At 48.5% G+C, this 24468-nt stretch overlaps 1 protein-coding gene across 5 annotated transcripts in view; it reads left to right on the plus strand.

The window, feature by feature from the left end:
• VWA3A (von Willebrand factor A domain containing 3A) overlaps window positions 1-24468 on the plus strand; it is a 41044-nt gene that overhangs the window by 15202 nt on the left and 1374 nt on the right. For 3 of the 5 annotated variants that reach the window (XM_064478511.1, XM_064478513.1, XM_064478512.1), the window contains 20 exons: window positions 1189-1314; window positions 1642-1750; window positions 1974-2039; window positions 4176-4301; window positions 6215-6350; window positions 6466-6569; window positions 7788-7868; window positions 8295-8389; window positions 9824-9943; window positions 12900-12974; window positions 13163-13307; window positions 13762-13957; window positions 14628-14698; window positions 17035-17187; window positions 18606-18696; window positions 19364-19474; window positions 20008-20105; window positions 20939-21076; window positions 22021-22129; window positions 24264-24408. In XM_064478511.1, coding sequence (XP_064334581.1) covers window positions 1189-1314; window positions 1642-1750; window positions 1974-2039; window positions 4176-4301; window positions 6215-6350; window positions 6466-6569; window positions 7788-7868; window positions 8295-8389; window positions 9824-9943; window positions 12900-12974; window positions 13163-13307; window positions 13762-13957; window positions 14628-14698; window positions 17035-17187; window positions 18606-18696; window positions 19364-19474; window positions 20008-20105; window positions 20939-21076; window positions 22021-22129; window positions 24264-24408 — 2295 coding nt within the window. Of the gene's footprint in view, window positions 1-1188; window positions 1315-1641; window positions 1751-1973; window positions 2040-4175; window positions 4302-6214; window positions 6351-6465; window positions 6570-7787; window positions 7869-8294; window positions 8390-9823; window positions 9944-12899; window positions 12975-13162; window positions 13308-13761; window positions 13958-14627; window positions 14699-17034; window positions 17188-18605; window positions 18697-19363; window positions 19475-20007; window positions 20106-20938; window positions 21077-22020; window positions 24409-24468 lie in introns of those variants that run through there. The other 2 variants (XR_010377676.1, XM_064478514.1) reach the window with 2 other exon arrangements.

Genomic DNA, 24468 nt, shown 5'->3' on the forward strand with positions numbered 1-24468 from the left:
GGAAAACCACATGCTTGGGTTTCTGGGATGGAGATCCCCGTGCCCAGCACTAGCCATAAAGAGGAACCTTTCCACAGAGAGAAGTGCAGGTTCCCACCACAGCGGGGTCCTAGCACCCAGCTCTGACAGTGACTGGGGCATCTGACTGGTCCTTTAACTCTCTCATTAGCAGAATGTGGTGAGAACACCTGCTTCTCACAGAGTTGTTGTGAAGATGAAGCGAAAAATAAGTACTGCAGGGGGACAGTCACTCGGTGAACGAGAGCTTTTTTTTTTTTTTTTTTTTTTTTACTGTGATTTCCACTCTTGTTAGACCCCGGAGCTCTGGGATGTCAGACCTGGAAGTCACCTTGAGACCATATATCCAAGGGTTCCTCAGCTGCAGTCATTCCCGGGCTCCCCTCGTGATTTCTGTCACATCTCTGCTGCTGTATTGTGACTTACTCTGTGTCACTGGTACTATTATCTATTTTTAACTGTCAACTCTATTGGTATTTTGATGGAAACAACCAATACTATAACTGAGACGCCCATTATCACTTGTGGTAATTAAAAGTCATCATAAAAGTAACACAATGACAGCAAGCAAAACAATGATGTCAAATTCCAGCTTGAAAACCATTGGCTTAAGAAGGTGCCAGGCCTGGGATTTGTTCTCTGTGTTTAAAAGGGAGATTCAACAGTTAAACACTAACGAAAAATAGATTTCCTGGCAATGAGCTGAGGGTGTTTTTTTTTTTTTTTAAATCAGACTGAAAGAGAAATGGAAAGGACAGAGCTCTCGTGCCACGGGAGGTATTTAACCAAGAAAGCTCCCCGTGAAGTCATTTTCCCTGTTGTGAGTGGTTTGTCTACCAATCCATGTGGGGTGTAGCCAACATGCCTCGGTGCCTTCTCTTCGAGCCCTCTCAGAGTTAGGGGATTAATTCCGTGCTTCAGGCTGAGGTCTGCCTCCCAGGGGAACTGGAAGGAAAGAAAAATCACACCTGGCTTGAAATCTCAGCATTGCCAGTTGCTTACAGTATCACCTTGGGCAGGTCCTACCTCGGAGCCTCAGTTTCCTCATCTATAAAATGGGAATAAAGGTATCCATCACAAAGAGCTACTGTCAGGCTTAAAGGAGCTTCTATTTGTCCTGGACCTGGCACCTAGTGAGAATTCTGTCTCCATTATCACCCCGACCCCCAGCCTTCAGGAACTCAAGCTCTGGGTAAAGAAACTTGAGCCCGAGGGAGGCAGCAATCTGCTACAAGCCCTGAAGAAAGTCTTCACTCTGAAGGGGCTGAATTCTCTGGTGACCATTATGGGAAGCTGGTAGGTCTCCTTTCCTAAGCACATAACAGACACAAGAAGGGGCTGGAGAAACAAACCATTTTTAGAGAAGAGATCATCAGGCATGAGCCTTCATGTGCCTTCGAGAGCAGGACTGTGTTCACAGGCCATCCGTCCCCAGATGTGGGGGGAGGGCAGCCAGGGAAGGCCAGGCCTGTGGTCCATTCTGCCCCACATCTTGCACAGGTGACCTGGGACACAGGTGGTTGGTTAGATTTGACAGCTGTTCCTTGGGTGGGTTCCTACCATTCTGCTGTGGAAAGTCCTCGTGCTGGAGTGCCGCCTTCTCTTCTTGCATCTTCTCCCCAGCCCAGATCAGCCTTCTGAAATCCTGTCCGACTACATCCAACAGTCCGCCATGGGAAGGGACCTCATCACCCATTTCATCACCTACAAGTGCGACGAGCAGGTGCCCCCTGTAAGAACCCAAGATTCTCCAAGGCTTCCCTCGGACTGGCCACAGTGAGCTGAGCCAGCCTTAGAGGCCCCTGAGCTGTGGACCAGAACACACCTCTGCCTGTACCTAGTGCTCCCGTGGGTCAGCTGGGAGGTTTTGGACAGTTGGGAGGCTCAGACAAGGAGAAGACTTGTTAGAGTATTGGTCCTGCCCTAGTGAGGACTGACCCTATCCGTCCCCACAGGCTGTTCTGAAGAACCTTGCAGAAGCTCTTGGGGGCTACTACCACTGCTATGGTCCAGAGATGGAGGTAAGCCCTTGGGCCAACACGCTACCCCCTCCTCCTGTCCCCCGTGCCTCCAAAGTTGTGCCCAGGGAGGCTGGGCCAGACAGACCATGCAGAGTGTGTGCTTACTTCTTCCCCATCCCTACTCAATGGGTTCACATAGGGAAAATCAGCTTAAAATGAATATGTGGGGAGAACAAGAAACACATGGAGTCACAAGAGATCTTTTGTCTGTGTGTATGATGAGTTGGTTGCACACTGTGAGCCTAGCCCGTGGGAGCCTTTTAAAGCCCCACAGGGAGAAGAAGCCTGTCTCTATCCAGTTGCCATCAACATGGGCCCCACCCACCTCTGCTCCCACCAAAGCTCTGAGTCTGAAGCAGTTGATTCAGGAGGGACCCTTGCTACTGCAGGAGACGTGCAACAATCAGTTCTGGATGAGCAATTCTGTACCGATCCATCCACTAGTATCCTTGTCCTAGGTAATAATAACATCACCCACTCCATATCCACAGTGGAGGACAGCTAGCGATTAACATTAACAGTTAGCAAATGTGTATGTGGATCCATCTGGCAGATTGAGAATCCAGCTGTCTGTTCACCTAACAGGCTGTGCGTTGCCTGCCAAGCACCAGTAGCCAGGAGTAAATGAATATTTGCATCTCACAAGTGTGTTCAAGTGTTGCAAAGTCTAGCACTTCACACGAGGGAGCCAAGGTCAGGCCATATTTTCCTTGGGCAACACCCCTTCTTGTTATGTCATTACCTAGACTCTGTTTGTAGGAGTCACACACTCTATGGGCTGGGAGGTTACCGTGTGTGAATGACACTGGCTGGTTTAAGAAATATTTTCTCCTAAAACCTGTGACCCTCTTGGCTTATCTGTTGTTTTTCCACTCTTGATGGAGGTATGGGTAAAACAAATTTCATTGTCTTTAGTATGAGACAGTGCAAGGATGACAAAAAATTACAACTGACTTTGATGGTGGTGCAAGAGAGAGTAGCGGGGAGTGTGGTGAACTAAACAGCGTATGCCCCGTCTATGTAAAGAGGCACCTCTGCTCAGCCCCAGCAGATTGTTGTTATGTAGGAGTGTGACTTTTCTGTTTCTAGGACTTCTGATTTTTCAACAAGAGCCAGAAGTCTAGATATTTGTGTATGTGTGATTTCTTTACATTTTAAAAAATTGAAGTGAAATTCTCATAACATAAAGTGAACAATTAGTAGCATGTAGTACATTCACAGTGTTGTGAGACCACCAGCTTTATTTAGTTCCAAAACATTTTCATCACCCCAAAAGGAAACTCTGTACCCATTAAAGCAGTTAGTCCACATTCCCCCTCCCCCACAGCCCCAGGTAACCACCAATCTGCTTTCTGTCTCTATGGATTTACCTAATCGGGACATTTCATTACATGGAATCATATACCTTTTGTGTCTGTCTTCCTTCAGTTAGCACAGTGTTTTCAAGGTTCACCTATGGTGTATCATATAACAGGACTTCGTTCTTTTTAATGGTTGAATAATACTCCATTTTCTAGATATACACATTTTGTTTCTCCATTCATCAGTCAACAGACACTTGAGTTGTTTCCACCTTTTGGCTATTGTGAACTGGCATCAATATTGGTGTACAAGTGTCTGAGTCCCTGGTTTCAATTATCGTAGATATATAGCTAGGAGTAGAAATGCTGGCCCATGTAGTAATTCTATATTTAATATTTTGAGGAGCCCCCAAACTGTTCTCCACAGCAGCTGCATCACTTTGCATTTCCACCAGCATCACACAAGAGTTCCTGTTCCCCACGTTCTCTCCAACATTTGTTATAGTAGTAGTATTATTATTCCTATTATTATTATTATTATTATTATTATTATTATTATTATTGCCATCCTAGAGGATGTAAAATGTTTCTTCCCATTTTTAAGGTTACAGAGTCCTTCAGCTGTTTAAAACCCTGCAGGCCAATATTGTGCAAATGGGGCGCATCACCACCGTTCCAGTCTCTGTCGGGCACAGGAACCCCACTTTATATGGTCTGCTTTAAAGAGTCAGCCGCTCCACCTTAGAGACTGACGTGGCTTCTTGTACTTTCCTGCCTTGCCCACTGTCAGTAGCCAGGTGACTTCTGGCTGACCGATTGCTCCCACCACCCACAGATCTGCGCCAGCCGGGAGGTGGATGAGCTCCTGGCAGAAATCCAGAAAGCCCAGAGCCTCCGGAGCCACGTCCAAGCCCTGCAGCAGAGCTCCCCCTGCGAGGAGCCGGCCGGCGGGAGGCAGGAGGTAGGGGGCGGGAGACGATGCTCTGACCTGGCAGAGGCACTCAGCTGGCCTCCCTCCGCTCTCCTGGCTCACCTGCCTCCCAGGGGGCGCGGCTGCGCAGCCCCCAACCGCCCACCCCCCCCCCCACCCCGCATCGGGAAAGAGAAACAAGGCGAAGCCCCACCCCCCACAACCCCTCGCGGTTCTGAGCTGCAGGGGCCTCCTCTGTGCTGGAAGGATCCTGGTGGCTTTTTATTAATTATTATTTATTATTATTATTATTATTATTATTATTATTATTATTATTATTATTATTATTATTATTATTAATTATTCCAGGGAAAATATTGTTGATTAATTATTAATTTCCAAATTCATTGTTATTTTAAATAATTGATTATTATTTTGAAAATTATAACATTAATTGTTATTTTTCAGAGAAAGGCCAGCAGACTCCTGCCACCCCTTCCACCTTCCACTGTCCCCCCTCCCCCCTAGATTGGAGAATAATGAAAACCTCAGCTGCACACAGCAGGCCGTCTTCAAGGCAGTCTTCCCACCCAGCTTCTCATTCAGGGCAAAGTCCCTGCTTGGTGATGTTTAATTTAACATGAGCAGAATAACTCAGCCAGCTTATGGACACAAGCACCATAAAAGCTATGTGCTGTTTAGACCACAGAGAAAACTTAGCTCTGGACAGAGAGAACTGGGAATGCATTTATAGCTTCATAGAATGAAGGTCTGGATTTGTGGTACCAGACATTCTGACCTGGCTGGATGTCCTGAAAGAAACACAGCACCTAGACTGGGAGCTTAAATTTTAGTTTAAGCTTCTCTACTGATTATCTATAAACAATAGCAATAATTATTAGTATTATAATTAGAATAGTTCTCATTTACTGAGTGCTTATTATAAGATAGGCACAATGCTTAACTCTTTAAATGCCTTATTTTACCTTTAAAATGACATCTGCATCAGGTATGTCATTACCCCCATTTTACAGGTGAGAAAACTGATGTTAAGAGGTTTAATAATTTGCCTGAGACCACAGAGATAGAAATCGATTGAGTCTGAACTGAACACAGGTCTGTCTGACACCAAAATCTTGCCAGGAGTGTCCCAAAATGAAATGCATGTGCCACTTGTGGTTTGCAAGATGATTATAAGGTGACATATGGGTTAATATTCTTTAAAATGTTATGTGTTTAAAACTAGCTTATCATGGTAGAAATATATCTTCTTTCTAAAATTATTTAAGTACAAAAAAAGGAGTCAATTAAAAATTAAAATAGAAATTAATATTAATTTCAATTATATTATTAGAATTAATAATTTAAAAGCTTTAATGTTATACATGTTTTGTTTTTTTAATATTAAGTAAATAACAGTACAGTGGTACTCAAATACAGCAAAATTCATGAAGGCATTGCTCAAGTGTCCAAAATATGGGAATTTCTGTTCTGTGTTTTCCTCTTACACAAGCTATGTGATTTAACAACTCAGAACCTCAGGCTTTCCATTGTAAATGTGAGTGAGGGAGGCCAGGATAGATCATGGCTCCGTAAATGATCTGGTGTAGGAGTTACTTTTTAGTTGCCTGGAGTCTTATGTTTTGAGCCCAGAGAGGGGCCACCAGGCATCTTGGAGTCTGCGGTGCTGGTCTTAATGGTAAGGGTGGGAAGGGGTGGGGGGGGGGTGGACAAATCAATAAAGAAGTGATTTTCTGGCTACATCTCTCTCTTCTCCTGGAAATTCTAGAAATCCCCAGACAAAGGGATGGGGATGGTGGGAGGGGAAGACAGAACTGCCTTTAATTTACCAGGTAATGTTTTAATATGCTCCTCTTTAGAAACTGGGTTGGGAGGGGGTGGGACTGTGGACTTTCTAGCTACAAAATATGATTATGTAATGATGCTTTTTCATTTTAATTTAGATTTCCAACGAGATTGCAAAAAGGCCATTCACAAGTCTCTTGCCTAAACCCCCGAAGCATGAGGCTCCCCTCACAATTGAGTTCCCAAACTTGGCCAAGACTTCTGCAGAATGGCTGAAGACCAACAGCCTGAAAGGTAAATCCCCAAAGAGGGCAGACCCCAGGACTCAGGTGACTGACACTGATTGAAAGACGTGAACCCTCTGGGGCTTCATGATTAGTGCCTCAAACCCCACTATTTATTTTTACAGCCAAGAAGCTAAGCCTCTATCAGGTTCTGGCCCCCAATGCATTCTCTCCCGTGGAGGAATTTGTGCCTATTCTCCGGAAGACAGTCTCATCCACTATCTATGAGGTAACAGATTCAGAGTTCTCTCCAGTGCTTTGCAGGGGAGCTCATTTGTGGTGTTTCCTTTCTTAAATGTTCAGGAAATAAGAGTCATAAGGCAGAGCCCAAGGCGCAGGGGCTGAGGGCTTGGAGTGGGATGTAAGCTTTCCACTCAGGACTCTAGACCGCTCATCAAACCGACTCTAACTGCTGTTTTTCAAAGATGTGAACATGATACTTGGGAGAGTGGGGTAAGAGGGAGTGTACTGGGCAGCTTGGTCACCTCCTCCATGGAAGTTTTCTTCCAGCCCACACACTCCCTCTCTTTCTGCCCTCGCTGTACCTTGTACAGAGTTCTGCTGTAGCTCCCAGGATGTGCTAACACATGTATTTATTACGTGTCTAAAACCCACCAGAGTATGAGCCCCTTAAAAGAAACAAAATTCTCTGATTCTGTATCCCTGATATCTAGTACACGGAAGCAGCCAAGGAATGTTGAGTGAGTGGAAGGAAGGATGGAAAGAAGGAAAAGAAGGATGAGTGGGTGAATGGGTGGAAATGATGAATGAATAGGTGAAAGGATGGACAGAAATGTGAACAGATGGAAGGATGGATGACAGGATAGAATGAAAAAAGATGAAAGGATAAAAGGAAGGATGGAAGGATGGAGAAATGGAAGAAAGGAATATTAAGTGAGTAGAAAGATCAGTGGGAAAATGAAAGAATGAAAGAATGAAAGGAAAGAGAGAGAGTGGGGTGTGTAGTTCTGGCAGTCCATGGATGGATGACTAAGTGGATGGAGTGAAAGTTAGAGATACAGACATGACAATTTGATGGAGGATGAAAGAACAAATTGAACAAATTTGATTTTTAAAGTGTCCATGAAGGCTTATCTGGGTTCCCAAACCTAAGAGCCCATGACCAGTACGTTTTAAGGTCTCTGTCTCTTCTATTACCGAAACCTCCAACCATATCTTGTAATAAAGATTCTGGTGTTCAGAAGAGCCTCCTAGGAAGGGAGCAGCTTGCCGTCAGCAGGGTTCATTCAGGGGACCACTCTCCTGAGGCTCCAGCCAAGGCACCGGCCTGCTGGGGTGGGGGCATAATCTGACCCCGGATGAGTTCAGAACCCGCTTCCCTCTCTTGCATCTGATTTGGAGAGCCCAGTGCACAGTTTAAACTTGTACCCCTCCCCTATACGTGCTTCTGCTCACCCACTCGCCTCCTGGCCACACCTGAGTGCAGAAGGCAATGGTACAATTTGAATGGCATGACGGGACGGTGAAGAACATTCACGTGGATCTTCCCTTCCTATATGAGTACCAGGTCAGTGGGGGGTCCTGTCTGTCAGAATATGGGGGTGCAGGGGGCAGGGAAGGAAGGCACCGTGGAATGTGGGGGCACCAAACACTAGTCTGTTTACTCCCTCTTGTAAATAGATACTGTGCTCCACCCACGGGCCTCTCTGGAGCTTTCGCCACCTCCCCCCCAGGCAGGGATGAGGATGCCTCAAACAAAAGTCTCTAATCCTCTGGGTTGGGACCCACCTCTCCCCTATTTGAGGCAATGAAATACTTCGACTGTTCTCTTCCTGGCTTGCTGCAGATTCATCCATGCTTTAGTGCCTGGATACCTAAGGCCTTGACACAACATTCCCAAAAGCCTAGTGGGGTACACCCCCCTCCCCCACAGACCCCTTAATCGGACATCCTCCGTGCAGTCACTCACTGTGGGTGGCCCCTGAGTTTGCAGAAACAGCTCAGCAGAGCTATGCAGATGTATGAGAGACGGATGGAGTGGCTCTCCTTGGCCAGCAGAAGAATCTGGGGCACCGTCTGCGAAAAAAGGTACCTTCCCCCAAGGAGTGTTCTTGTCCTTCCTGGGTCTCCTGTATGACACAGCAGTTATCTGACTCATGGGTTCCCTGGTGGTAGCATCAGAAGCCATCATTTAGATTAAAGATCAGCAATCACTCAGCAGAACCCCTGGAGGACAAAATCCCACCATCATCCTCAACATCAACAGTAAAATCACTGTGTCACTCAGGACCTTTCCTGTTAAAAAAGTAACAGAAACTAAATGCAAATTGATCTAAACAAAACAGAGAAGTCCGGTTAAAGTAACTGAAAATTCTAGAGTAGATTTGATTACGGAATTCAGGCATGGCTTGATCCAGAAGTGCATACATGTCAGGAATCTCTCTCTATCCTTCAGCTCTGTTTTCCTCTCTGTTGACTTTGTTTTCAGTCAGGATTTCTCCTCCCCTTCAAGGGGCAAGATAGCCACCTGAAACTCCCAGTTTAGCCCTCCCAGGGCTTGGAGCATGGCATCACCCACAAGCTATTCATCCTTGCCAGGAGAGAGTGATGTTCTGATTGCCTGGAATCAAATGTCCACTCTCAAAGCTTGGGTAGGGTCAGCTCCACCAACTCAAATGGACTGTTTGAGATAGAGGTGTTTGTCCCCCACAAAAATCAAGAGGCTGCTGTGAGAAGAGGTAATCGATGCTAAGTAGGGAGGAAAAAATAGGTATCCACTGTAGCCATTATTATCACTCCATACCTTATTTGATGCATTACAACTCACTAAATATTATACTTTGTAATACTATTCATCTATTGTATCATTTAATTCTCAAAGCAACCCCATGAGGAGTCTTATTATAGTTTATAGTTAAATATGCCAAGGATCAGAGAGGTTTTGTAACTTGCCTAAGGCCACATAGGAAGTGGGACTTGAACCAAGGTCTTCTGACTCTGTATCCAGTGGATTTCTTTTGCTCTCCATAGCTGTCTCAAAATGAGAATGGTGGGAGGAGATTTGAGGTAGTAAGGGAGAAGGCTGAATGGTGCTAGAGATCATAAAACAGAGAGAGAAAATAAAAAGACACATTGCCCCAGAGGCCCAGTTACACCTAATTCCCCATCTGACTTGCTTAGCTTCCTTCTGTTTTCACTTCACAGACCCCAACCTACGATAATACTGAATGCTAGTGATTTAAAAAGAAATGTATGAAAATCATTCTACGCCACCCTGCCCTTAAACCTCCTCCACTGTGAGGCTTTATTGACAGACACTCCTGGAGAGAAGGTTCCATGACTCCCTCAGGCTACTGTTATAAAACCCACCTGTGCTGACCTCAAACCACGGAGACGATTTTGGCCAGTGGCAAATCTGGCACGCAAAACTCCCCTGGAAAAAACTTTAAATAGTAAAATGGAACGAAATACACATTATCTGAGAGATTCGGTTCTCCTCTTAAAGCTTGTATTTCTTTTCAGGGTGGTTATACTGCTCGATATCTCCGTGACCAATTCCGTGTACATTATTCATATCCAGCACTCCCTGCGGCTTCTGCTGGAGGAGCAACTGGCCAACAAGGACTGCTTCAACATCGTGGCGTACGTGGGCTCCTGCCTCCCGGCAGCGGGGAGGGCGTGCCGCTCTGGTGCCTCGCCGGGCCGAGGCCTCTGCAGGACAGCAGATGCGCACCCAGCATCCTGGGGGGGCCGTCAGTTTATCTGATTTGAGTGATCTTGTTTGGGGCACTGAATAATTAAATAGTTGCAGGACAGTCCCACTGGGGCGAAGGTGGTAAGAGGCCCCAGTACACCACTGCTTGATCAGCCAGGATAGGGTAACTCAACCCATTGCCCCATTTGGCTTCCAAGCTGATAAAACGCAAACGAGAAAAAAGGGGCCCCCGGGCTTAGTCCCAGCTCATTTCTAGCAACTACGAGGTTTCAAACATTTAGAATTCCAGTTGTAAATCTTAATATGTTTAGCTATATACAATTAAATCATATAGTGATATATAAAACTGTATGATTTATATATAAAACTAAATATGTTTAAATTATATACAATCATATATAATATCAATTAAAATTGTATATAACTATATATAATATATTTAAATTATATTTTTGTATATAACATAAATTTTAAATATAAATAAACTTAAATTTTAATTTAAAATATAAATACTTAATATATAAATTATATATTTATATATAAATTTAAATTATATATCACTATATTCAAATTATATGTAACTGTATCTAATACTATGTATATCTAAATTATAGTTTTATATACAGTTATATATAATTTTAATCTATAATTATATATAATTATATAATTATATAATTTAAATATATGTATAGTTATATATATATTTTAGGTTACATATCATTTTAACCAATTAGGGGAGAGAGAAGAGGAACCCACTTAAAGTATATATTTTAACACAACTTCACATCAAATAGGGAGTGTTCTAAACCTATAAATCAGCAGTTAATATTATATGTTAAACCGTATCAGAGCCTAATCTTTCCCTGATAAATTTTACAGAAAAAAAATGCTTAGAGAAACATTTTGGACAATATTTTCATCCAGTCAGCCAGCCATTCATTCAACAAAGTCTTATTGAAAGCCTGCCATGGACTAGTTGCCATGCTAGGCATTATGGATACAGAAATTAAAACACACAGTATCTGTCCTCAAGGACTTTGTGGCCTAGTAGTGGGAGATAGGCATGTTCAGGTGCAAGTGCTGTTAAGTGTTTTCTGAAGAAATAAGTAGAAGGCAGGATATGAGACTGTGAGGGGCCAAAGGCAGGCTCAGTCCGTTGCGTGTGGGTAGAGGAAACCCTGGCAGAGGAAGTGACCCTTTAGCCGAGGCCTGACAGATGAGTAGGTGTTTGCCGGGCACATGGGAGTGACAGGGGAAGTGGGGAGAAAGGGCATTCCAGGCGCAGGGAACAGCATGAGCAGAGGCACAGGGGGGTGGGGGACCATGAGTGTGAATGTGGAGTGAGAGGGGGAGATTGTGCAGGACAACACAAAAGAGGATTTATATAGGCCATGTTCAGGAGTTTCTATACTGTAGACATACAGGCATTCAAGGATTTTAAGCAAGGTTGTAATCATGAAACACTCAAGCTACAAGGTGAAGGATGAACTAGAGGGATGTAATACTGGAGGGAAGGAGACCAGCTAGACGACTGCAATACTCTTGTCCTCTGTAGAGTGGGCTTGAGCCAAAGCAATGGGAGTGAAAGAAAGGGATGCTGTAGGAGATGTTAGGGAGTTAGAGTCTGCAGAATGTGGTCCCTGTTTGTCGCTGTTGAGGGAATGGTAAGGAGAAGATGTACCAGGTAGAGCAGATCTTGGAAGTAGAAGATGGTTTTATTTGGGAGGAGGGTAATTAGGTTGGTTTTTTTTAAACAGAGGTACTGGGGATTGAACTCAGGACCTCATGCATGTTAAGCATGTGCTCTACCAATTGAGCTATACCCTCCCTCTGGTTTTAAACATATCGAGTTGGAGATTCTCAAGAGTTTGGAGATTCTCCTGTTAGGAGCTCTGGCAAGGAAATACGGGTTTGCAAGCCATCCGCATTTTGGTTGCCTGGTTGAAGACATGGGAGTGCCTGAGCTGCACCTGTGGTGACAACTGAGGCCAGAACTTGGGAGGAACTGTCCTTTGGAAGGTGGGCACAGGAAGGGAACCACCAAAGAAACAAGAGAGGAGCAGCCAGAGAGGCAGGTGGAAAACCAGGAGAGAAAGGGGTTTTCCTTTCCCACGGGAAGGAGGGTCTTAGAAACCTGCCCTGGGCTGAGGAGTAAGTAGAAGAGGAGGTGGTAACCGTTTTTCCTGGGAGCGTGTCTAGAAAGGGGAAAGAGGGAAAGAGAGAAGTAGGTAGGAGTGTGGACCCCAGTAGACGGAGGAAGTTATATTTAAGAGAGGAGATGGGGCAGAGGGAGGTAGAAGTCAGGAATGTGTGGGTGGGAGGTAACTCTGGGGCACGGTCTCAGAAGAGATCAGCTATGGGGAAGTCAGGAGCCCAGGTGGAAGAACCGCTCGTGAACCAGAGAGGGGACACCTTTTCCTTGAGAAAGGGGATAAATCCTCTTCTCAAAGATTTACATTCTCTATCAAGGGAAAATGAGCTAATGCATATTAAAAAAAAAAAAACTATGTTACAGATGGAGAGTGGAAAATGTGTTGTGAGGATGAATCGGTGCTAGGGGAGCTAACAAGGGAGAAATGACTCCCTCCTTGGGAGGTGGGGACACTCAGGCAGAAAAGGGAGATAACCTGTCGGGAGGGAAGTCTGGCCAGAGCTGATCCCGGCTCCTGGCGCCGTGTCTCTGCTGAGAGTCCCAGCTCTGCTTGCTGGGAAGCGTCGTGACCAGCAAGGAAATCTCATGGCTGGCCCAGGCCAGTGACAGTCTAACATTTTGGGAGTGTAATTAGAATTTTGTCCCCCAAAAGTCTGGGGAGCCCAAAGAGCTGGGGCGCACCGTGGACCAACCTCCCGCCTAAGAATAAGCCCTCTTTCCTTCCCTCCAAGGTTTGGAAGCACAGTTGAAAGTTGGAGGCCAGAGATGGTTGCCGCCAGCCATGACAACTTACAGAGCGCCTGGAGGTAGGTGACCTGCTGTGTCTGTGGGCAGCCCTTTCCTCTGGCTCCCTCTGTCCCAGGAAGTAGCTGTCTAGAATCTTCACCCTCCAATAGACACGGGCAAATAGGGAAACAACAGCCTTCCAGTCCCTGCCCTTCCCGTCTGGGGCCTCGCAGCCGGCCTCCCTCAGCATGGCCTCCCTGCCTCCCAGGTGGGTCCTGACCCTGCAGTGTCGGGGCAGCAGGAACGTCCTCAGCGCCCTGCGGAAGGCTGTCGAAGTGGACTTCAAGGACAAAGACAAACAGCAATCGCAAGGCATCTACCTCTTCACAGGGGGCATCCCTGACCAGGACACGGTGGGTAGGCCGCGTGCTGGACATCCCTTACCCTTTGTGACCCCCCAGCTCCTCCTAGGTGGACACCTAGCCACTCGTTTCTCCAGCATGATTTTCCAGTCTAGACTTGATCATGCTGAAGAATCACCTGGAAATGTCACAATTCAGATGTTGTTAGACCTGGTTCCGAAGACTGAGCCTGGGGCCTGAGGGTCAGAGTTTCTAACAAGCGTCCAGGGGGATGACGAGACTGCTGGTCTACTGACCACGCTCTCGGGCCCAGCTCCCCAGCCACACCCTGTTAAGTGAGTAAGAGAAGTTGCGACCCAGGCCCTTTCACCTTTCTATCCTCAGTGCCGGGTACTAGACCAGGCACACAGTAGGGCCTCAGGAAAGAAAGTGAGGCTGAACCCATCTGAGACCAGCAGCTTCAAGAGCCCCCAGCTCTGGGCCCTTGCTCCCTCTCTCCCCGCAGCCCATGCTCAGTGCCTACATGGCCGAGGCCTGCGGGGGCTGCGACTTCCAGCTGAACGTGTGTCTCTTCTACGTGGACGAGTCACAGACGGGCAACACGCCCCCCGCCTGCTATGCCAGCTGCACTGACACGGCCGCCGCCTACCGGGAGGTCGCCCGGGCTGCTGGTGGCCGCTTCCACTGGTTTGGAGACACAGGTGCGTGAGTGCCGGCTGGTCCCTCTGCCTCTTTCCTTCCAGACAGTTCTTGGCCCCAACGTAGCTCCCTCTGCCATAGATGTATTCCAGGAAAACAGGGTGTGAAAAATCACATTTGAAAATGGGAAAGTACTGTTCTGGGGTTGGATGGTGGTGATGGCTGCACACCCATGTAAATGTACTTAATGCTGCTGAACTGTACACTGTTTAAAAATGGTTAAAATGGTAGGTTTTATCTTGTCTATATGTTGCCACAATTGTTTAAAAGTGAAAAAGAAAAAAAAGCAAAGCTACTTAAAATTAGTTTAGAATGTCAGGGCTGGAAGGGTCACTAAAGTTCCCTTAGTTCAGCATTTCCCGAGAGGTGAACATTCACAGCAGGTGGCTGGCAAGATAAGTGTACGTGGAACACAAAGCAACATTTTTTTTTTAACTGTCATCAGAATATGCTACTCCAAAATATCCCACTTGGGCATAAGCATTATTTTGAGCTGAAAACAATTAAGAAATAGAAGATGTTAAAACAAACAAACAAACAAACAAAACTCTGCTTCCCCTGCCCCCTCTCTGCCTTAAAAGGTCACCTCCACATGGCCTGTGTGTTTACAGATACGGATGCTGGCCGGGATCCACGCCCCTTCCCCACGCTCATGACGCGCTTTGTTTGCAGGTATCTACGAAAGTGATGACATCAGTGCCATCGTGTCTGAGATGGAAAAGGCTCTCAGCTACTCCCAGAAGGTATGCCTTACGTGCAGGGGAAATGACTAGCTTCTGTACCAGGGTCCTGGGCTGTCATACAAAGTACCACAAACTGGGTGCCTTGGAGCAACAGATATTTATTGTCTCAAAGTCCCAGAGGCCAGTAGTCTGAAGTCAAAAGGGCCACGTTCCCCGCTGAAGGCTCCAGGTGGAACCTCCCCTTATGTCTCCCTCGCTTCTGGTGGTGGCTGGTATTAAGGAAGTGAAATGGCACCGAATGCTTGTTAAAAATAGCAAGGAAGACATTATTCAAGACGGCTGCAGAAGGGGAGAGAGATTGAACTCAGCTCCAATTATGCAGCAACGATAGCTGGGGATTCGTAGCCAAGCAGCAGAGTGACAGGGTCAGTGCATGGGAGACTTCTAAGAGGAACTTGGTTAGGGGGAGATTCTTGTCAAACAGGCTTCACAGGATTCTTTGCTGGAACTGGGTTCAGCAGGCCAAAGTCAGAGCCCAGTGAAGAAGAGGGCTCAGAGGACCGTGACTAAAGTTTGGTCTAGGAGAGACTCCTTGTCACCAGTAATCCTCGGCATTCCTTGCCTTCTAATCTCTGCCTCTGTCTTCACGTGGCCCTCCTCCCTCTGTATGTGTGTCTGTGTCTCTTCTCCAATTATAAGGACACCTGTCATATTGGATTAAGGGCCCAACCTTCCAGGATGACCTCATTAACTTACATCATAATTATATCTGCAAAGGCCCTATTTCCAAGTCAGGTCACATTCACAAGTACCAGGGGTTTGGACTTCAGTACATTTTTTGGGAGACCCAAGTCACCCCACATCAGCTTCCCTCCTTGTGTGCTCATCCACTGACACCCGAGGCTTCCGATGAATCGTGAGAGTTTCCTGTAAGTCATTGGTTTCAGGTCCGTGTGCTCTACATCCTGGCCTGTACATCCCTGAACACGTCAAGCTCATTCCTAAACTCGGGGCCTTTGCACCTGCTATTTCCTCTCCCTGCCATTCCCCTCCCAGGTCATCCATGAATGGTTCCTTATTATTCAAAGTTCACTAAACTGTCAGTTCCTCAGAGAAGGGAATTGAACAGTTCAAGGTGAGGTGAGAGAGGGACCAGATCATGTCAGGAGCAATGAGAAATAAGGGAAGAAATGTGAGAACATGTCTCTAAGGAAGAATTGATCAGACGTGTGGCTGATTGAATGTATGGGGTGGGGAAGAAGAAATCCCACAGTGACTCCCAAGTTCCTTGCTGGGGAACCCAATAGACAGTGGTGCCATTGATCAAGAGAGAAATAACAGAAGGGGGTACAGGGAGGGAGAGTCTAGAACAAAGGTGAGTTTGGGGGGCCTGTGAGATAAGTGGGGGTCTCCTTCAGGCAGGTGGGAAAAGATGAGGGCTGGACATAGAGGTGTGGGGCCGTTGAAGCCATGGGGATGGACAGAGCACATGGGTGGCCATGGTCAAGGTGGGGAGACTCGTACTGACTCGCATGTCCGTTACCACCATTGTCAGGACTGCCCATCTCCCCAGGGACATTGCGAGCTCCTGGGAGGGCAGGGCCACAGATTGGCAGACCTGTGACTCCTCTAGATGTGCCTTAGCAGTCCTGCCAGAAAGGGCCCCTCTTTGGTTCTTTTTTAAACCGCTTCTCAAGTACACATCACTCCTGTCCCCTCATTCACAAGGTGTAGTGGGCAATAATGGTTTAACCTACCCCTCTTAGGATGTTATTTACATGCAAGTGGCGTGTTCTAGTGCTTTGAGAGTAATTACTGCAGAACCTTTCAAGCATTTGAGAAATGTGCAGGCAAAGGAGCCAAGTGTTACACCACTGATCTGCCAGCATCCGAGTTGGCCATGGGCACATGATAAGCTGACCGGCGTGTGTGGATGCTGTGTCCACATATGGAAAGGGCACTGGCTTGGGAACCAGACCCACCTGGGATTGAATTGAAGATCCTCTACATACTTGTAGTGTGGCCTTAGGCAAGTCCTTTAAGTTCATAAGCTTTGTTTTCCTCACCTTTAAAAGGGGGATATAATAGCACTGCCCCTGCGAGTGTAGTTCTCTGTCTTGTTGGCAGAAGAGTTTGAGAGCTCCGGGCACTAAGTAGCCCAGTGTCTGGCGCATCCCAGGCCCTCCGTACATGGCACTTCCTGTTAGGCTTGATCTGGAGTGCTCTCAGCCCCAGGCAGCACTCCAGCGACAGAAAGAGAGTCCAGGGGCCCCAGTGGACCCCTGCTCTGTGTGTGTGTGTGTGTGTGTGTGTGTGTGTGTGTGTGTGTGCACACTCGTGCCCTGCATGGGGCACGCTGGCTGGAGTGCTACTGACCCTCCCAATCCCCACTGCAGTGCGCCTTGCTCGTGTCCTCCCTGAAGAACCAGTCTGGAAAAGAACAGGAAAATGCAGCCCTCCTGAGAGAAAAGCCAAAGATGCTCAAGCCAAGAAGCCAGCCCAGGAAGCTCTGTCCCTCCAAACCCACAGCACCCTCGGTGGCCAGAATGGTTTGACTTTCCTCCCTAATAACACGTAGAGGATTTTGTTTCCACCTTGTCTCCTGGTCTTTCCTAGATCTTGAAGTGGCCTGGGCCAAGCCCCCAGACCTCAGGGCCAGCAGGGGGTGGGGTCTTCAGTGGGCGGGGTCCTGGCCTCCAGGGGAAGGAGACCCCTGGTGGGGGGGGGGGCGTGCTTCTGACTCAGCTCTGGGGCACTCTGGCCACCCCCTCCACCCCACCTTTGGCTCTGCCTGGCTGTCCCAGCTTTGTGGTAAGGGCTCCGTGGAATGGGCACCCACCCTGCTGTGATGGTTGTAAGGCAGGAGGGCTCCTCATCCTGGAGGGTCTCTTGGGAGCAAAGGAACTGGGGCGTTAGGGTGCATCTAACGGGCTCTTGCTGCTGCTGCTCGGGGCTTACAGGGGTCTGACAGGAGCCTGAGGGTGGACCGGTGCCTGCTGGGGGCTCTGTCCTGCATAAAGTACCCACCTTAGCAACCAAAAGGGCCCCCCATCCTGGAGGTGTGCCTGCGGGAAGGGCCCAGACTCCATGGTGCTTGTGAGCAGAGTGGGCCGTGCTGTGAGCTCTTCAGCCTTTCACCAACTGGCAGACCTGTGTGAACACAGCACATTTTCAGAACGAAGGAATCTCCCCAGACAGTGTGTATCTTACTCCCGGCCCGGGGCCTGCACTTGGGGAGATTCTGTCCACATAGGCACTGCCCTTGTTCACAGAGCTCTACCAGGCTCTGGGAACCAACCCAGGGACGTTGTGCTCTCCTGCCTTCCCAGATTCTGAGGTGAAACCCAGAATCTTGGGTTCTGCCTCCTGGGCCTTCAGTGGTTCCTGAGCTGATTCAGTAAGAGGAGGCTCGGGCTGAGCCAGGGCCTCTAAAGGGCCTCCTGAAAACCGGGGCCGGGGGCTCCCTGAGGGGGCAGCGTCTTTCACAGCCGCTCACCCACAGGTCCCCTCAGCTGGTCCAGGCCCTGGGCGACTTTACCAATCACCACGTTCCAGCTGTGCCCAGTAATGAAGGAACCCCTCCCTTAACACTGAGGTGCCCAGTAGGGCACAGAAGTTACCAGAATGGTTGCTTGTCATGCTGGAGGCCCAGAAACCCCAGTCCAGTAGGAAGAGGGGCAGGTAACTGGTGACGAAAATTCTGGCAAATCGCCACAGTTGTCCTAGCAGGCCCTCTCTCTCTCACAACACACACACACACACACACACACACACACACACACGTTTTCACCTCTAAACCGAGAGTCCCCTCTGAATCCACTACAGGCATTGGGGCAAATGTTTGAGGTCTGCTTCCTCAGGCCTCTGCATGCAGAGATTCCCACCTGACAGACTGAGGCTGGGGTGACTGGGGTACTGCCCGCCACAGAGAACAGGCCTCTGATGGGAGAGACTGCCTGTTTTCTAGAGCATGAAAGATGACCCTGACCGACAGAAGAGTGCCCCTGTGAAAGCTCTGATGTGGCGTCCACTCAGTGGCAAAGCAGGCGTCCCCCCAGGTAAGGCGTGGCCACTGGGGGAGGAGGGGTGGACAAGCATGGCTGAGACGTGGATTAATAATCACAGTAACTGAAGTGATCACTGATCACGAGCATTGACGGTCCACCAGCCCTTCTGCTAAGATTGTCCCATTTAAAGCTTAGAACAGTCAATCCTGTATGGCAGGGAATCTATTACCTCCCCCGTTTTACTGATGAAGACATTCAGGCTCAGAGGGGCTAAGGAGGTGTCCGGTACCTGCCAGTCATGACAGGGCACTGGTGTTTTCATGAAAGCACTCAGCTCTCAGGACCTAGGACCATATATCTTACTTCTAATGTCAAAGACCCAGCGGGGTGGCTCAGAACAGTGTTATGGAGTCAGCGAGACCTGGGTGGAATCCTTGCTTTGCTTCTTACTTAGCTCATGTGTAAACAGGGGGACTGTGAGGCTAGAACAAGACAGCCCACGGGAAGCACTTGGCACCCAGCCTGGTCAATATCAGCAGCTTAACTGACCCAGGTGAGGCCAGGCGCCCCAGGTAGCCCCCAGGGATCTCAGAGCCTCCTGGGAGCCCCCTTTCCAGGGCAGAGCACAGCTGAAGCTGACAAGTCTCCAAGCCAAGCTGCACAGCTTCATCACGTAAACCCAGAGGCTGCTCCAGGCAACAAGCCAAATGTCCTCTAGCTGCAGCCCAGCCGGTGAAAGAAGGGACAGCAGGGCGGAGGAGGAAGACCACAGCTAGGGACGCAGAGGCATCTCTCTCGCTGTTTTATACCGAGATGGGGAATAACGTGGGTAAGTCAGAGGCTGCACCAGTGTCTGGATGGCCCCCTTTGCCCTATGGGACCCGTGGGGTCATTGCCCCATGGGAAGGAGACCTCTCCAGCTGCCCCAGGACACGGGCGGCAGTGCCTCCGGAGCAGGCCTTTCCTCAAACCACTCAGGTCTCCCTGTCCGGGAAAGTGAGCTTGCCAAGTCTTGACACAGGCAAGAGGATGGGAAGAGTCAATGTCCCACTCCAGCCACGTCCACGGAGGGAAAGTGTCCTCAGCACTGAGGCTGACTGGGAAGGAAGTGGAGATGAGTCCCCCAGGCCAGCCTGACTGATTGTTGCAAAATGACGCAGGTCCCAGTGGCAACTCACTGATGTGTGGAGAAGGGAGGTCCCAGCACACTTCCCCAGATCCACCCAACAGCCTCCCTCCTACCTCCCAGCAGATTGCACCTAAGGAAGGTTACAACTGACTTGATTGACAGAGAAATTAATGTGAAAAAGGGAGGTGTGGCTAAGAGAATTGTGCAAGGTAACCCTACTCTGTTTCTCCCAGGATCCGTGTACAGGAAGTATCCTCAAGGAAGGGGCTTAAGAAGAACTAGCTCTTCTATCGAGTTGCCCAGAAAGGATACAATCTGCTCAAGCCAAGAGGTATTATTATTACTCTGTCTGTACAGCACATGCCCCCTGGGTAGTAATTGCTTCCACAAACCATTATTTCTAGGAGGGTAGATGTACTTGGAACTAAGGACATACCTGTTTTGGATGACTATTTAAAGTGTCTGATGGAATAAGGATAAAATAGAACTGCATGGGAACCTGGGTCTGCCACTGCCTAGCTGGGCAACCTTGGGCAAGTCACTCAGTCTCAATGTCTTTGTTTATAAAATGATGACAATTGTACTAGTAGGATTGCTGATTACTTGAAGTATATTTGTGTAAAGTACTTAGTGATGTCAGATCCTCTTGGATGCAAGCAGCAGAAATCCCCTTTCCTTGTGTGCAGATCCAGAAGATAGAACATCTTTTCTTCCCATGACCAGTTGATAAAAGTCTGAGCTTGGTTCTGATTGGTCCAACCTTGGATGCTATGCTCTGATTGCCTTATACCCACCCATTCTTGTATCTCTCTTTGTCACAAGGAGACTATCCTAATTGGTTTAGAGTCTGAACTTTAGACCAATCAGAGTGTCCATTCAAATTTCATGGGAGAGGGTTGAAATGGATATTGGGGGAGCAACAATGTCCACCAGACTAGAGAGTAGTAAGTGCTCAAAAAATTATGCTCCCCGCTCCCCAGATTTCTTGTGCATCTCTCCCCAGCACTGGGGAAGGACTCTGCATGCGATGGAGGCTCCCTGAGGACCTGGGAACCCCATATTTCAAATATTAAGCAGATTTCAAACATGACATTTTAATAGATGAGTCAATCATTCAGTTAAGCCTGAGTTACCCAGGATAATAGTTCTTTCTTTTTTCCAAAGTGGATAGCAAATTATGGGCTGAAAAAACTGAAGATGGAGATCTCCAGATACCTTGGTCCCAACTGCACTCATCAAAAGTCCGTACAGAGATCAGCATCAGCCAAGCACTGCAGCGTCTTCCCCAGCACGGAGATCAATGTAAGTCAAGATTTTTGTTGTCCCTGCTGTTTCTTCTCTCCCAGCTCCTACCTCTTCTCAGGCATAAATGACCCAGGGTGTTGGGGAGAACTCCACCCCTGGCTTCTATTCTTGCTTCTAAGAACCCACCCCCTAGAGAGGGACTTGTCCTCAGGGAATAGGAGATGCAGAATCCTGTTGGAAGAAAAGTCAGCCCCTCAGAGTGCCTGAGACCACACTCAGGGTCAGAGAGGCTCATTGGAGTAAGAATTAGAAGCAGCTGCTGAGAACGTAGGGCGTTGGCTGGAATACTCACCAGTAAGAACTCTGCAGCCCGATACTGATGATGGTTCCATTAGGATGGCCAGGAACAGGGGTTATGACAGGAGGTGAAAACGTCCTCTTCTCTGTTTTCTAGTTTGGGGATAATGACTTTATTGCTTTGACACTGGCACAAGTAAATTTAGTACAAAATGAAAATCTAGTAATACTTCAAAAAAAAAGTTTTCTCTCCTTGCCCTTTGATATGACATTGTCAACTTTAGAGGAAACTATAAAGCTAAAAATAGCCACCAAATTCAAAATTATCCACCAGAAACATTTTATGGGAGTTTAATCATTCTGCCCACCACCCTCCATCTGAGATCATCTTTTAGTTTGAATTTTTGGACCTCCAATCCTACCATTAAGGGTTTTCTATTTAAAATTTAGAGATACAATGTTTTTTATTATTACGGTGACCACATTTGCCACAAATCTGTCATCCCATCTCCCTCACATCTTCCTAAAACCATGCATTTGATAGTTTAATAAAAGAAGAAAGCTTTTAAACAAACCAAAAAAATGGATGCTTAACAATGTTTTGAAAACTGTGAAACACAATGGACTAAATTATTTTAGGGGGCAATGGGGATACGAAGAAATAGCTGATTGGGGGAAATTTGCCGTTGCTTGCCTTAATCCAGGGGATGGTGAGACACATTCAGTGTACGCCCAGGGAAATGGACGCGTACATCACAGGCCTGGAGAAGCTGATGCGGCGCTATGTCCAGAGGCTGCAGTGGCTGCTGTCTGGTGAGCCCGCCTGCTGTACTGGAGGGCAGAGGGGCCGGAGGGGAAGTGGAAGGTCAACCCCAGGACCCCGTGATCCGTCCTTCCAAAGCCTCTGGAGGGGGTGTGGCTGTCAGGTCAGAGGCTGAGGTCAGGCAAGGAGGCTGAATACATTCCCCATTCCTGACTCACACTTCCTGCCCGGAAGAGGGTGAAGGCCGGTCCTGCAGCCGCTCCTTTTTTTGGTACAAATCGAACCCCGACCTCACATACAGTTACACCCCCAACTCCATCTAATACTTCAAAACGTACCCAGGGGATGCTGCACTGATTCACTCTGATTGTTCAACTAATGAATGTTTTTCCCCTGCTCGGGGCTGCAGAGGTGGTAGAGGAAGCACCTGGCACGGTCCCTGAGCTCATGGGGGACACAGATGTTAGGCAAAGAGCACCCATGCAAGTGTTGGGAGGAGACGGGTGTGATGCTGAGAGAGGGGCAGTGGGCCTGTGCTGGGAGGTCACAGAGGGCTTCCCCGAGGAGCCGAGACGTGGGGCATGAACAGATGTTACCTGAGCAGAGAAAGGAAAGATGCTCAGGGCACAACTGAGCGGGAGGGAGCTGAGCACAAGGACTAAAAGGAAGCCAGTGTGGCTGAGAGTAAAGGAAGCGGCCATGCTAGGGAGGTGAGCCATGGCCTGGACTTTGTCCTTTATCCTAAGAGCAATGGGAAGCCACTAAATGGTTTTAAAAGGGGGGAAGTGATCAAGTTAGCATCGGCAACAATCTCTCTGGTTGCTGCGTGGAGTATAAATTGTTGAGGGGATGGAGTGGAATCAGGGCAACCTAGGAGGGGTCTGGGGCAAGGATCAGGACAGCTGGAAGGGTAGTGGTGATGCCCACGGACAAAGAAGGCAGGATAAGACTCAGGAGGCAGAAACGACAGGGCTTGGTGGCTGGCAGTGTGTCTCCGCTGTCTGGTTCCCAGGATGGATCAGCTGGCCTTTTGGGTGGGAACCTCTTGGCCAACTGGCTGGCTGGCTGGCTGTCCTCTCGGAACATCCCCCGCGCCTCAGGACAGCTCCCCTCCTGTCCTCAGGTTGACGTGAGCATTGCCAGGGAACACCACAGGTGAGTCCTGGAAGACTCCTGGACAGTGGGTCCAGCCAGCTCAGGCCCCCTTTAAGTCTGGAGAGCAGTGGGCCCATTTTGCAGCAGTTTTTCCATTTTTTTTTTCTGCTCCTGCCTCCAGTGAGGTCTGAGGTGTGATCAGGAATGCTGGACACATTATCTTCTGCTTTTGACTTCCCCTGGGGTTACCTCCATTTAGCTTTGGGCACAAGGAGGGCCAGGATTGGAAGCATGGATCAGAGGACCTGGGTGTGAATCTTGGCTGTCACTGCCGGGCTGTGTGGCCCTGGACAAGTTGCCTGCCCTCTCTGTTTCCCCTGAGCAAAATCCCAAATCCTTTAACAACCTCTCCAGCATTCTCTCTCTCCCTCTAGCTCCTCTTTCCCATTCAGAGCCTTTCGCAGGCTGTTCTCTCCACACTCCCTCCTCTTTCCTCCGCCACTGCTGCTCATCCTTCAGCCTGCTCCCCACCCAACATCCATCGAATTCAGGTCCTCCCAGTACGTGTTCCTGTGGCGGTTTGTCATCACCTTCAGTGGAGTTGTAGCTGGTGGTGTATCATCTGTCTTCCTTGCCCAGCTGGCAGCTCCATGAGGGCAGGGAACCAACCCTCTCCCGTCTCCACTGCACTTTGCTCAGTGCCGGGCACCCAGTGGACACTCACTTGATGTCTGTTGACCAATCGACAGACTCCACGCTCTGTAACTTCGTTTCCAGCCCCAGACAAGACTGTGACACCATTTAACTTAGGGATGGGGAAAGCCCAGAGAGGTTATCATCACTTGGATGAGTCATCACAGGCAAAGCTACCACTGAAAGCTTGACCTCCCAACGCCCAGATCACTCACTGGCTCTGCCCTTGGACAGTGTCCCCTCCAGGAACACAACTGAGGCCATCTCCCAGTGGGTTCACATCTGACCAGTGATCAGTCAGGCAAGGGGTGTTGGGAGACCTTGAATTAGATAGCTGCAATGACGAAAACCGCCCTCACTTCTCCCCTGCCTCTGCCCCCACCCACCTCGGAGCAGGGAGCCGCCGACTGTTCGGTATCATCTTGGAGAGCAAAGTGTGCATCCTGCTCGACACGTCGGGCTCCATGGGCCCCTACCTGCAGCAGGTGAAGACAGAGCTGGTTCTGCTCATCTGGGAGCAGCTGCGGAAGCACTGTGACAGGTAAGAGGCAGGGGTGTGTGTGGGTGGGTGAGGGTCAGGAAGATCCCGGGGGTAGCTTCC

The sequence above is a fragment of the Camelus dromedarius genome, chromosome 24, assembly GCF_036321535.1.
Source record: "Camelus dromedarius isolate mCamDro1 chromosome 24, mCamDro1.pat, whole genome shotgun sequence".
NCBI lineage: Eukaryota > Metazoa > Chordata > Mammalia > Artiodactyla > Camelidae > Camelus > Camelus dromedarius.